General features: G+C 37.4%; 3 protein-coding genes across 3 annotated transcripts; 1 reads left to right on the top strand and 2 right to left on the bottom strand.

The window, feature by feature from the left end:
- The first annotated feature begins 511 nt into the window (after positions 1-511).
- aop (ETS variant transcription factor anterior open) lies at positions 512-5,157 on the top strand. Its single transcript, XM_077436476.1, has 5 exons — positions 512-699; positions 1,869-2,205; positions 2,282-2,980; positions 3,093-3,342; positions 3,429-5,157. Exons 2-5 carry the CDS (start codon positions 1,905-1,907, stop codon positions 3,814-3,816), a joined length of 1,638 nt encoding a protein of 545 aa, XP_077292602.1. The 5' UTR covers positions 512-699; positions 1,869-1,904; the 3' UTR covers positions 3,817-5,157.
- mtSSB (mitochondrial single stranded DNA-binding protein) lies at positions 5,138-6,798 on the bottom strand. Its single transcript, XM_077436477.1, has 3 exons — positions 6,671-6,798; positions 6,452-6,542; positions 5,138-6,367 (listed from the first exon to the last, which is right to left on the bottom strand). Exons 1-3 carry the CDS (start codon positions 6,683-6,685, stop codon positions 6,030-6,032), a joined length of 444 nt encoding a protein of 147 aa, XP_077292603.1. The 5' UTR covers positions 6,686-6,798; the 3' UTR covers positions 5,138-6,029.
- A 944-nt stretch (positions 6,799-7,742) lies between these two features.
- LOC143915713 (uncharacterized) lies at positions 7,743-9,785 on the bottom strand. The gene is made up of 2 exons (XM_077436470.1): positions 9,602-9,785; positions 7,743-9,526 (listed from the first exon to the last, which is right to left on the bottom strand). Exons 1-2 carry the CDS (start codon positions 9,713-9,715, stop codon positions 8,057-8,059), a joined length of 1,584 nt encoding a protein of 527 aa, XP_077292596.1. The 5' UTR covers positions 9,716-9,785; the 3' UTR covers positions 7,743-8,056.
- Between the last annotated feature and the right edge of the window lie 5,076 nt (positions 9,786-14,861).

Here is a 14,861-nt window from a genome sequence, read left to right as displayed (position 1 = left end):
AAATAACACTATCAAAGTGTTCTAATATGTATTTGATGATCGCTTAAAGCAACGTTGACCGTCGTGCTCGTGCATTCATAAAAATGCGACAAAATTAATTAAACTACATATCTACAACCACGCACCCGAACAATTCACACAGCGTATATAAATCATATTCAGGAAAAAAAGGGTGAAAAAAAAAACGAGCGCGCAATGGCTGATAATCGCATTATTATGACAGGCATCGGCAGAAGCGTTCGCGGCGAGAAATGACCGTGAATCAAAGGAACGAGTACATACGAGTACATACGAGTACATACGAGTAGCCGAAAGCCGAAAGCCGAAAGCCGAACCGAACGACACACACCCATGCCCCCTCCACTACCTACGCCTACACATCTCTTCCGCGAGACACGTGGAGGGGGCGGGAGGGGCAAACTCGGCGGCGGGGCGAGGGGGGTGGCGAGTTGCGATCGGAGAGTGGGGAGTGCGGAGTGGGGGGTGCGGGTGGGGCGAGTGGAGGGGGCGAGGAGAGGTCGGTGCCGAGAGCCGGCGATCAGTCGTGTGGTGGCCGCGGTTCGGTTCGCGCGTCAGGACTAGCGCGCTGCCGCGTGGAGTCCCACTGCGACTGCAACTACTCACGACACGACACGACACGACTTTGCTCGTCTCGTCTCCATTCAACTTCAGCAGCATCCAGTGCTACGCTATATCAACGTACGTGTGTTTGTTTCTGTGCGTGCACGTGCACTTGTGCATATATATATATATAAAAATATAAATCTTGGAATTCGTCATTTGTGTAAATTCCGGTTGTTGTTTCCCCGCACGTGTGACGGCGCGTATGCGATTTGTGCACTTGCGGCGGGCGCGATAAGGATCCTTTTCGACTGTAGGTGTAGTGTCTGTACATCAACAGGTTGGCGACACCTGTTGTCGCGCGCCGCGGTACCCACCCGGAAGTCTCGCGGCCTACTTCCGGTTTGTCGATTTTTACGCGATCGATTCTGTTCCGGTCGTTCGTTCGCCCTCGGCCAATCCGTCGTTCAGTCGCTCCTCGTCCGCACACGTGCGTGTTCGTTCCTCTCGTGTGTTCCGATCCGGAAGCGATCCGTGTGATTATTTTTCATTTTGTATTCTATTCCGAGTTGTTTGAATTTCGGAATTGTTGTACAAGTTGTGTTTTTGGCGCGAGTTTTATCTGTGCGGGCGGTCGTCAGCGCCATCTGTGTTTTCGCTTTGAACTATTAGCCGGGGTGCGAACCGTCATTTATTGTTTTTTATTTTGCCGATAGATCTGCTACGTCACACTTTGTGTTTATTTATGTTTTGTAAACTGTCGTATATGAAAAGTGAGCTAATTTTAATTGTAAATGCATTTTGTGGAATGATTAATTTTACAGTACTAAATCAACCATCATTTCGTAGCAAATATATCATAATATAATATAAAAAAATAAAAAAAAACCTTCAAAGAAATATATATATTGAATAAAGTTTTTCTTTTCTTATCGTCTTTTGATAAGCAAATGAAATGTAAATATAAAAAATAATGAATTGAACGGATTTTTATAGTACATATTTACGATTATACCAGTAGATTTAGAACTGAAAGTTTTAAAAAATGTTTCAAAAAAAAAAAACAGGTGTATCTTAAAAATGTGTACCAAAGGATAGAAAACTTAGTTGACTTTTCAAGTCTTACAAATTTCAAATAGAAGTATTCGAATGATAAATATTACTACTGATTTCGGTAAAACTTAATATTTATAATCAATAGGCAGATAGGATATCCTTCGAAACAATACTTTGTTAATAGATTTGTTCAGTGTATAACAATTGTTATTGAAACATCAAACTAATTGTATGTTTTATTTTGTCAACAGGGAATATATTGAATATCCGTTCGTTAATTGAGGGGTATGAAGCTTTTACCCCTGCAGTTGCCTCCCATCGCTACCATGGAAAGAATGCCGTTGCAACTGCCGTTCAGTCCCACTGAACTCCTGTGGCGATATCCCCTAGGATTACCCTCAGCTCCACCGTCATCTATGTCTTCCGCACCGTCATTGCCACCACTATCAGATCTCAAAGCACACCTACCAGCATCCCTCACCCCGGACCCCCGCATCTGGAACAGAGAAGACGTCGCCACATTCCTCAAATGGTGCGAACGGGAGTTCGATCTACCCAATTTCGACATGGAAATGTTTCAAATGAATGGTGAGTCTACGATACTTAAAAATTTTCCATGTGTCCAATCTCGTGTGCTGAAATTAATCGCTGTTTTCCGTTACAGGTAAAGCTTTATGCTTGCTGACCAAGAACGATCTGGGAGAGCGTTGTCCGGGTGTCGGTGACGTTCTGCACAACGTTCTCCAAATGCTGGTACGCGACGCTTCGTTCATGGGACGCTGTTTGCCGTCGTCTCCGGTCACACCGACGTCCCGCGGCCCGTATCCGCTGAGTCCTCACTCTCACCCGCCTACGCCGAATTGGAACCTCCTCGCTCAACCCACAGCCGAGTCGACGTTCCACCACGCGAAGCAAGCCGCCAGCTTAGCTCACTTCATAAGCAACAACTCCGTCACGCTGAGTCCAGCGCCGTCTATAGACAGCCAATCCAGCAGTCCACAACACGTCGAGAACGGCACTGCGGCCAACTACGTACAAGCTCTGTACGGAAACGGCGCATCTGGAGGAAGCTCCGGAAGCAACCAATCCGACTCAGACGAGGATATGTACCACGATAGCAAGTCTCAGATTTTGTCAGTCCCTCATTCGGCAGCTCAAAGCACGCCACCGACTACTCCAAGCTATGCCACAGCGCCGATCTGTCTTCTTCCACCACCTCAACCGAGATCACCCAAAGAACCTTCGACGCCATCACACACACCACTAGCAGGACAAAATCCACTGCTAACACCCATAGGATCTTCAGCGTTCAAAACCATGTCGAGGGAATTTTTCCCCAACGACATGCCAGAACCTAATACAAGTGAGTGTCTTTCCACACTAATTTTCAATATAAATACAGCTTTAAATTTCATTAAACAAGTAGATCTTGACTCGAATACAATACAAATACTCATTCTAATGAATTGTTACAGATGGAAGACTATTGTGGGACTTCTTACAGCAATTGCTCAATGATCCCACTCAACGCTACACAAACTACATCGCGTGGAAGAATCACGACTCCGGAGTGTTCAAAATCGTAGATCCAGCCGGCTTAGCAAAGCTTTGGGGCATCCAAAAGAATCATCTATCGATGAATTACGATAAAATGTCAAGAGCTTTACGTTACTATTACAGAGTGAATATTTTGAGGAAAGTGCAAGGAGAGCGACATTGTTATCAGTGAGTATCTTTTATGCTAGCTAGTGTTGTTTTTCTTCATTGTTTTTATATTTCGGGCTGTTATTAATAACTTTTGTTTTGTTTAGGTTTTTAAGAAATCCAACGGAACTGAAGAACATCAAGAACATCTCTCTTCTTCGCCAGCAGATGAGTCCGACGAGGGTGACTCAACAGAACCAGACGGCACCTTTGTCGTTGACGATCAAGTCCGAGCCAAAGGTTGAAGAAGAACAGACGCACTATGCGTGGAATCAACCGGTTCAAGACGACGACATGCCCACCGACCTCAGCATGCCCACCGAGTTCCAATCTCGGAAGCGTCTGCACCCCGACTCGCCCAAGATGCTGTCGCACGCGGAGAAGCATCGAATCATCAGCATGCAGATCGGTGAAAATCTCCAGAAACTTTCCCGCGAAAGGGATCAACACTTTGCCACGTTGAACTTAAAACAGGAAGAAAGTGTTCATCAATGATCGTTGTGCGTGGTGTAAAAAAAAAGAGTCAGTGTCGACGGCTGAACTATACAACTTATCAAAGACTGATATATAATACACATTACTTTTTTATTCTAATGATCGTTTGTGGAAGTGAAATTGTGATATGACACTTAAAAAAAAATCATATGTGCCAATAAATTTTACGTAGTTGTAACGTTAGTTTATATATATTTTGTTATTAAAATGCATCTATATATCGTAGTTTTGAATCGTAAACTACTTGTATATTTTTCATTGGAAGTGTTTTGATGATGGATATGTACAAATATTTTATTTTCCAAGAGTTAAAGATCTCTAAGTAAATTTACGTTCAGTATAAAATTGGTAAATGTTGAAAAGTCTAGCGTCTTTCAATCCGACGGTGTTAATATTATATTATCTGCGTAAACATTCCACAATCCAAAATGCAGGTAAACGTGCTAGATGTGTCACTGACGTTTTATTATATTATATATACATAAATAGATACATCTCTTTATTGATTCGTGTTTTTTAGAACATCATGTTTGCAAATTTTCAAAAATTCTATTACCGATAAAAAATAAAGTATATTTTTATACAGTATTTCACTCACATGTTTGTAAAAATAACTATAAATATATATGTATATATATAAAATATATGTAACTTGAAGATAATTGAAGAACAAATGTCTTACTTCTGTGATAACACATCTTCGAGTGAATATAACTTTTGTAAAAGCTATTTAAATTTCCAGCTATATTTTTCTGTGATCTCTCGTGACTTTCTACTGTCAAGATAAAGGAAAAATATTCTGAATTATGTATAATAATTATATTGTTCAAATAAGTTTGTACAGGAAAATAAAGTTTTAGAGGATTTAAAGAGCTTTATATGGTTTTAGTGAGTATATTTGAATTTTTATCTAAAAGAGATTAGTGGTAAATGAACACAAAACGAATGTCATTGCCAAAAAAAGACTAAACGATGTAATATTTCAGAAAGATATTTTTTCTTTCTGATTTAATTTTAATTTAAGACACCCCAGGGTAAATGAACCAATAAGCAACTAAAAGAAAAGTATATTTCATTTTTATTTGTTTTGTTTTTGTAAGAATTGTATAGGAAAATAAAACGGCGAGCTGAAGATTGCTCGCTAATCATGGCCTTTCTCTCCATTTGTGGTTAAAAACATTAAATGTATAAGCTTGTTGGGATATTTACCAGATTAATACAAATTTAAGGTTTAATTGTAAGAAATTCTTCAAAGTTCTGTTTATTATACAGTTTGTTATGTATTGAATGAACTGAATGATATGAATGCATAGAATGCGAAATAAACAAATTCAATAATAATGATACATGTTTTATTTTTTCAAAATACTTTTATTATATAATAACTACACATCCTTCAATTACAAAAAAAAAACTAATCAACATTTTAAATGTACAAGGTTTTAATACAAAACTAGATCCAACAGGTGAGATTCGGAGAAAACCAGTCTGTCGAAAACACAATATACATACAGTATAGAAGCAATATTTATAAAAAGAATATTGGATTTATAAAAATAAAGTAGGCTATATAATAGCTCAGTTAACAATTTTGAATGATAAACTGACGATATTGATTTATTATCAGTTCAAACTTGGCAAAAAGGCCCCCCCAATCGTGATATAAATATATATGTATGGAATTTCCGATTGTTTACAATACAAAGAATTCAGTAGCATGATATAAAGAAAAACTTTTATACATTATATAAAAGAAATGATAATTGTATATGAAATTACATACAAATGTTTGATCATTGTTAAAAAAATAAATGCGACACACGATGTCATTTGGTATAAATTAGTTGAATCTTAAACCAGAAGTTCAAGATTTTTATCAACCTATCTTTGAATCGTCAGATTTCACAATCAATTATAAAAGTATTCTTACAAATATTGCTATTAAAGCAGTTTTTTTATAAACACCATCTATGAATGTTTACAAAAACTATTATAATAAGAAACCTAACATTAAAATATACTGTATGAGAAAAACAGCCTAACATAAAAATATACTGTATTTGTATTACAAAAAAATCATAGATGGCACTGTAAAAATAATTCAAAAGTTTCATTGAGAAAACAACTCAATATACAAAATAATAGTCAAAAACATAATAAGATCTATGTACTTAATTAAATTCACTGGTAATTTTAAAAACTATATCTCGGTCTCATTGCGACGAAGGTGCGCTTTGGAAGAATATAACATCTTCGGCAACAATTGAGCATGTACTTCTAACTTGGCCGTCTTCCGTCTTTATTTCGCCGTAAGATAATTTACCGGTAACGTGTACCCTCTGACCTTTCTTCAAGTAATTGTAAATTGTATCTCTGAGGTAGGGTCTGAAGACGACGATGCGATGCCATTCCGTTTTCTGTACCATGTCGCCCGATTCGTATTTGTAATTGTAGTGGGTGGCGAGGGAAAATGTTACGACGGGGTGCTCTTCAGTGCCTCTCTTTTGAGGGTCGTTTCCCACTCTTCCTAGCAATGTCACTAGATTTAAACCTAAAAATTCGAGTCAAATTTGATTTGTGTTATTCATTGTATGTGCTAATAAATATAAATATAAATAAATAATTATGTAATTACTTTTTTCCAACTTTAGGTCATCTAATCGAATTGGAGAAGCATGGAAATGCTTTGTGCTCATCTTCGAGCATGAACTCAGGAGCTTCACCATCTGAAAAGATATGGTATTAAAACTATGTATGTAAAAACCGGTGTACAACGATACATGTTTGTTTTATTGTATTGTTCTAATAAATAATATAAATGTAACCTAAAATTATCATAAAGTAAATTATATACCTTATTGGCAAACATTTTGAAGGAGAAATAACGTTTTCCGACACTACAAAAATCCGGCAAAACCGACGTTTTAGGTTAGAAACACATGTCAATATTCGGTGTTGACAGCACAAAAAATATTTCGTCTTAATTATTTTTTCGATTTCTTACAAACTCATGTAAAGATTTTTAATTCTTTTTAACAAACAGGTTGAAGATGTTATCAGATACATTCGTTTGGCCATCTGAATTTAAAAAATACACTTACGTTAATCGACGTCGAATTAATTTATTGTTGGTAAAGGTCTGTTCATACTTAACAGCACTGCACGGCTTCAGCACTGACTGAGCAAATTATTTTTTAATATGCTATGGATATCTACCATTGGGGTGCATCTATCGTTTTATTTTTTTTGATTAATTATTTTTTATATGAGCTAGGAGCCGCCAAACATCTATAAAATCGCCTCTTTTTTACACCCACGAAACGAGTCCAGCGTGCTTATTTAACGGGCGATTTAAAAAAAAAATACGCCGATAGATGCACAGAAAGTATCTTTCTCATACCGATGATGAATTTTTTTTAAAAATTGGTCCAGTTTTGGAGGAGAAAATAGTAGAATACGAAACCTCGATTTTGTCAATTTAAAATACGTTTTATCTGGTCGAAGCGCAACTGTCGCATTCACTCAATATATATATTGATATATATATATTGTCGCATTCACTCAATATATACATACACTCAATATATATATCGAAGAAAGGAACGGTAACAAAATTAAGGTTTCAGGTGTACAGCCCTCTTAAGAGCATTAGCTATACTGGAGTTGATAATCGTAATCACCAATTCCATTACTTTGCAAATTTTTTCTGGAAATGTCTGCACACAAAGCGCTTCTCGATGAATGATGCAATGGTAAGCAAATACCTAGTGATTAATTTTCACTTTCAGAATAGCAACAAACCCTTTTCTTACGTCGGTCATGCTTCTTGCCCCGTCTGTTGAGATTGACACAATTTCAGAGCACTTTGGAAAAAGAGCCATCCGATAAATAAAAATTATTACATTTAAAATAAATAAAACAAGTAAGCCAAATAATGGATCTGTGTAATTTTCAATGATTATTTTTCTTAAAATTATTTAAATAAACTGCAATGAGGAGAAACATCATGGCACGCATGCAGCCAATATGTAAGAATATTAACAGTATTTATATAATAATAATTATTTTTATATTTATCCGAGTATGCAATTTATTATGCAAGGCGTTTCACAAGTTCATTTTTATGAACATATGATTTTAAACAAATGTCATATTTATGTGGTTTTATCCCAGCATGCAATTTTTTATGACTATGGAGGTAAGATTTTTTAGTAAATGTTTTTAGGCAAATTTCACACTTTTAAGGTGTTTCCCCCGTGTGAGATCTCAAATGTATCACAAGTGTATCTTTTCGAATAAATGATTTTAAGCAAATTTCACACTTGTAAGGCTTTACACCCGAGTGAATTTTTACATGTGCGACAAGTGTACTTTTTCGAATAAATGATTTTAGACAAATTTCACATTTATGTGGTTTTATCACAGAATGCATTTTTTTATGTTTCTGGAGACTAGATTTATCAGTAAATGATTTCAGACAAATTTCACATTTGTATGGCTTTTCCCCCGAGTGAGTTCTCAAATGTGACACAATTCTATTTTTAAAAATAAATGATTTTAAACAAATGTCACACTTGTAAGGCTTTACACCCGTGTGAGATTTTAAATGTGCGACAAGTGTACCTTTTCGAATAAATGATTTTAGACAAATTTTACATTGATGTGGTTTTATCCCAGCGTGCAATTTTTTATGACTATCGAGGTAAGATTTTTTAGTAAATGATTTTAGGCAAATTTCACACTTGTAAGGCGTTTCCCCCGTGTGAGATCTCAAATGTATCACAAGTGTATCTTTTCGAATAAATGCTTTTAAACAAATGTCACATTTGTGTGGTTTTATCCCAGTATGCAATTTTTCATGTGACACAAGGTACGATTTTTGAGTAAATGATTTTAAACAAATTTCACACTTGTAAGGCTTTACATCCGTGTGAATTTTTAAATGTGCGACAAGTGTACATTTTCGAATAAATGATTTTAGACAAATTTCACATTTATGTGGTTTTATCCCAGCATGCAGTTTTTTATGTTTCTGGAGACTAGATTTTTCAGTAAATGATTTCAGACAAATTTCACACTTGTAAGGCTTTACACCCGTGTGAATTTTTACATGTGCGACAAGTGTATATTTTCGAATAAATGATTTTAGACAAATTTCACATTTATGTGGTTTTATCCCAGAATGCAATTTTTTATGTTTATTGAGAGTAGATTTTTGAGGAAATGATTTTAGACAAATTTCACACTTGTATGGCCTTTCCCCTGTGTGAGATCTGAAATGTAACACAAGTTCACTTTTATAAATAAACGATTTTACACAAATGTCACACTTGTAAGGCTTTTCACCCGTGTGATCTCTTAAATGTCTAACAAGTATATTTTTTCGAATAAATGATTTCAAACAAATATCACATTGAAATAGCTTTTCTCTAGGAAGTGATCTTTTGTGTAAAATAAGTTTAGATTCAATGGGAAACGGCTTCAAGCCAATTTCACTATTCTTTCGGTGAATTGTCGATTGTGAAGGCTCATCGTTCCATATTACATCTTCCAATAAAACTTCTTCAGTCTCGATCTTCAAGCAATCACCTAACCTCAGCTGGGACGATTCATTGTTTCGAAAACAAGCCTTTCGAAAGCTGATCAACAATTCCAGATTGGTCTTACACGAAAGACACACCCTGTCTGGCAACCCATCGCCTCTTTTAACCTGCAGATGGAAAAAGTAGGATCAGGCGGTGAGAAGAGTTAACCACAATAATTGTAACCTGTAAGCAGCACCGACCTGAATTTGACAGCAGGTCCGAATACGTTGCTCCAGACGCTCTGGATGAGGATCGCCGAAGATGGAGACGGAAGATTTGGCCGGAGCTGGTCCAAGACAAAGCCTGCACTCCATCGTCCCTGTGTTGAACTCTGACAGCAACCAGATCGACTTGCCCTCGCCTTGCTATTTTTTTCAGTGACATATTTGGTCTAAATGTGGTACTATGTATGTAGTTATACCAGAAAAATGGGTAAAAGGACTACTAGTCAAATGTGAACCCGTCACAGGACAACTGGTCGCTTTAGATCGGTCACTCGTGATCATCCGTCACGCTAAAACTGGTCACGAGAAAACTAGTCACACGCTAAAACTGGTCACGAGAAAACTAGTCACCCGCTAAAACTGGTCACGAGAAAACTAGTCACACGCTAAAACTGGTCACGAGAAAACTGGTCACACCCAAAAATTTAAAATTGGTCACACAAACAAAAATATTCTCAAATACTTTTTATTTACGAAATTTTTATTATTATCGACTAGACATATGTTCGAGCCAAAGTCCCTCGTGGCCGTTGTTTGTGGTCTTCGCGAGGAGTTCGCGGGCATCTGTCAGCCCATCTGACGTTCGCATCGCTCGCATCCGAGAAGGTTGGCAATCGCTTTTGCGTTCATTTCACTTTGACGGTTCGAATGTCAAATCAAAATTTAATCTTAATTCACCGCGGGGAGGTCTATGAAAACACTGATTGTGTTAGTAAGAGGATCCTTTATTTATGTTCACTTGTTACAATAGTAATTATATGTAAAAAAGAAGGTCGTTTTGTTTTCTCAGCTTCGGAGCCAATGGGACGTTGCCAGAGATTCATTCTGCATGTTTGTACAAGAGCGATGATTATGCCATCGGCTTCATCTTTAATATGGACGGTATCTAAAAGTGAATTCGTCATTTTATAATGAACTTGTTACATCTCATCTATATAAATAATTCGTCGGTAACATGATTTGTTTATCTTTGTTACATTGTAAAACATTTTCTATATGTCATCTATATATTATAATATATATTCAATTGTAAATAGGTTTTTGAGCTCTTTCTCCTATTATGCTGTGCATTAACATTATAATAATATAATACTATGATTACTAACCAAATAAAATAAAATTGTAAAATAGAAAATGATCAGTAGATCAGTAGCTATTAAAATATGTAGATATAAGATGTATTGTGAACATAATTTCCTAACAATAAAAAGCATTTAAAAATCAAACCAAATAATATATATTCAAGGTACGTGCTGACTAGGTATGAACAGACCTATAAGCAGGTATCCGGCCGTACGAAAGGTATTCTTTGGTACATTTTGTATGGGTATATTCATACCAACCGTCACGTTTACGCCACGGCAGGCTTACAGCAGCTCCTCAGCAGGGGGTATTTTTAAATAAAGGTTTATTATTTAAAACGTGTCTATATTATTATATCTATTAAAAAAAAAAAGGTAGGGAGGCGCGGAAAAAAAAGGGAGTCGTAGTAGCATAAAGTTTGGAAACCGCTGCTCTAATGTATAAGTAAGCCGATTTTGCCTTGCACTCGGCCAAAGTGATGTAAACGTGCCGTGACCGCGACGTGTAGGTAGGATATAAATAGAAATGTAATAAAATGACATATTTGAAACGGAGTCGTGCAGTGCTGTTAAGTATGAACAGACCTTAACCCTTTGAGGAAACGTGGAAAGTAAAATGGCCCCGCCAGAGTACGGCCGTACTCGTACGGTTTGACACGTTCAATCACTCAAAATACTCTACCTCTCTCATTGTTCGACATATTTGCATCTCGTTTTTTTTCAAGTGTTGCTGAGGTTTCTCTTTCACTCTTGTGTATATATATATATATTTTTGTATTCGAATAAAGAAACCAAATTTAACGAGGCGTGAAAGCCAGTTAAATTTTTATGACTGAACATGATGACAATTTTTTTTCTAAAGTAATATTTTCCACGTGTAAAAACTATAAAATATGTTCCGAACGAATAACATTGAAACCTCTGACTAAATTTATTTCATTTGACCCTCATAAAAATAATTTAGCGTAAAATTATAGATTTATTTTCGAGAGAATTTGGTTCGAGATGCAAGGCAAAACCGCCGCCGGGCAATAAATCAATCATATAATCGAGCGAAATATGTCAACTTTAAAACTTCCCACAAAATAAGAGTGTTCGTTCGGATTTTTCAAGTCAGTTGATTCCGAAAAAAAAACTCACTCCTGAGACGTTTCTGGTGTTCAAATTAACTCACTACTCAAAAGGTTAAAGCGGGCTTAGTATAGGGCTGCCATACGTCCCCGTTGACAGGGACATGTCCCAGTTTCGAGGTCTGTGTCCCGGTGTCCCAGTCCGAGAGTTATTTGTCCCCGTCAATTTCAAAATTTAGACATTTAAAAAAATTATTCAATTATTTTTTAATATCTATCGAACAAGACCTTTTGAACCAAGAAATCTCAGGATGCACTCTCTATACTGTGGTCCAAAAAGGAAAGACGTTTACACGTCAAAAATTGTACCCACATAATATCTAATATGGATACGCGAGCGCATATTGGCAACACCGACAACGAGAGCGGCGGATGCCCACTGCCGGCCACTGCCCAATTTTGCCAGCTGGCAGCACCGACAATGACACTGACAAGTACGAAGCGCGCGCAGTTCGTTTACTGTCTGCTGATAATATCCGTTTGTTCTGTTTGTTTCTGATCGAAGAGGACTGATATTTTGATGTACGTTTTTCAATACATAGTAAATATAATAGTAAATATCTAGGTATTCAAGCAACCCAGGCATACAATAAACTGAAAAAACACATGGACATTACGACGACACAAGTAGCAGCATTTGAAAAAGATGTAGAGAATTTTTACAACGTTAGAATTAATTATTTGGCAAAGTGGTCAGTTCCACTGGCGAAATATGATGTTTTTTCATGGATGCTTCTCCATAAAGTACTCGAATGGGAACATGTTGAAAAAACTATTGCTTATTTAAGTGAAATGGGAATATTGTTCACGGATTCAATCTATGAGGAAGTAAAGTATGTCATTTATTGAAAATAATAAAGCCGAAGAATGGAAAACGAAAGATGTGCATGATAAATGGTTATACTATTTCAAAAAAACTGAAGAGACAGAAAGAAAAGCTAATCTAGTGAAAATGTGCCAATACTTGTTCGCCATCCCACCGCACAATGCACATGTTGAACGTGTGTTGTCATTAATTAAAAATCAATGGACAGATGAGCGCAATTCGCTTTCTATTGACACAGTAAAAAGCATAATTCAATGTACTTTAAATTATAAAATGTCATGCATTGAATTCTATAATTATATAAAAGGGGAAAAGAGTTATTTCAAAAAACGAAAACATCGGAAAAATATGATTGGGCAAAAAAGAGCGATGATAATGAATTCACGGAAATCAAAGAAGAGTGAAGGCGATAGAAGAATAGGCTACTGTACATGAAATAAAATATTAATGTAAGGTTTCATTTAGTTAAATTTATTTGAATCGTCCTATGGGGATCTAGTCTTGTTGTGAAGGTCTTCTTCACCACCAGTCCGCCATGTATTATAGACAGGTTCGTCTGTGTTCGGTATTAATACAGCTATATGTTGAATATGGTATTTATTTGGTAGTAACACGTATACACAAGTATGGTTAATTGTTGGTAAAAGTATGTCGTTCAGCGGTCTCTGGATATGGTAGAGTGTCGCTGGCTCGGCATTCAGCTATGTTCAGAAGGTCTCTGGATGCGGCAGTGTGTTGCTGGCTCGTTGTTCGGCTATGCTCGGAAGGTCTCTGGATACGGCAGTGTGTTGCTGGCTCGTCCGGCTGGTTGATCTTCCAAGTCCGCGTAGTGTAGTGGTGGCTGGTCAGGAGCTGTATGTCGACGCTTGCTGCTGTGGGTCGACTGGCGTTGTTTGGGTTGTACCTCCTTTTATAGTGTTTCTGGAATCACCTGATCGATGGTGGTGGTTTGTTGATGCGTAAGAGAGGAATGTTCTTTTGTCGAGGGGTAGAATGTTCTGGAACGATTGGTGGAAGTGGTTGTTGATGCGTAAGCGCATGTGGTTGTTGATGCGTAAACGAGGAATGCACTTTTGTCGAGGCGTAGAATATTCTGGAATGATTGGCGCCGTTCCGCTCGATGTAGTTTAATGGTGGCGGCGTGTTTCGACCGTTTTGGTTCCACTCGACTGGTAGGGGCGTTCCGCTTGAGTTTAATATAATGGTTGCAGGTGTGCGACGTCTGGTTTTCGGGAATGTATTCTGCGTCGCAGTAACTGCTTTGATGAATGTGAGTTCCGCAAGGAATGTGGTTTGTTGTTGCGGAATATTCTCGAATGTTTCGATGACGATGACTATGACGAGATTCCTACAGTCCAATTATCTATATTTATTTATTTTAGATTTGGACAAAAAAAACCTATTATCAATCTTTAAATTTTTCTTTCAATTAAATTTTTGTTTAGTTCCAATTACTTGTGTTGAAATGTTGTATATTTTTTTTATAATACAGCTATGAATATCGATAAAAATGTTTTGTTTTGTTTTGTATTTTTTTTTTTTTAAGGGGGTTGTCCCCGTCGGTGCTCCGACACTTATGGCAGCCCTAGCTTAGTATTGGATTTCGAAATAATTCTAGTTGGAAATGTTGGCGAAATTTTCTTTCAACAGGAAAGACGTTAAACATACCTCACCGATCTTGATATTTTATTTTATTTTATTGTCACAATCAATACACACTCGCTATTACAGATTTGCTCCAATGCGACGGGTGTACGTTAATGAAATACATTATGGAGGATGAACGAATGAGACGACTGGCTTGTTAATGCACGTGTTTATTATATGACAGCTGAAGACAGAGTGAGTAGCAGCTCTCCGAACCCAGCCGGGTTGGTCCCCACTCGCAGGAAGGCAACCAAACTCGACCGTCGTATAAGCGAGCCGCCACATCACTCCCCCCCAGCATCAGCGATACCAAAATTACAAAGAAACAAATTTTACCAAAAGAAAAAAATTATTGTTACACAAAGAGAAAAAATTATTACGTGGGGAGAAAAAAATTGTTGACGTGGGTCATCCGCTGTGTACATAGGTGTACCGCCCTGAATGGTCGGTAGATTCGAGGGCGGTGACGTCGCGAGCAGGACGGTGGCTGGTCCGATGGTCGCGCGATGCGATGCTGCGGCGGCGCCGCTCTTCCGAGGCTGATGTCGGTT

This window comes from Arctopsyche grandis, chromosome 8 (assembly GCF_051622035.1).
Source record: "Arctopsyche grandis isolate Sample6627 chromosome 8, ASM5162203v2, whole genome shotgun sequence".
In the NCBI taxonomy this organism is placed as follows: domain Eukaryota; kingdom Metazoa; phylum Arthropoda; class Insecta; order Trichoptera; family Hydropsychidae; genus Arctopsyche; species Arctopsyche grandis.
This window is presented reverse-complemented; position numbering and strand designations above follow the sequence as displayed.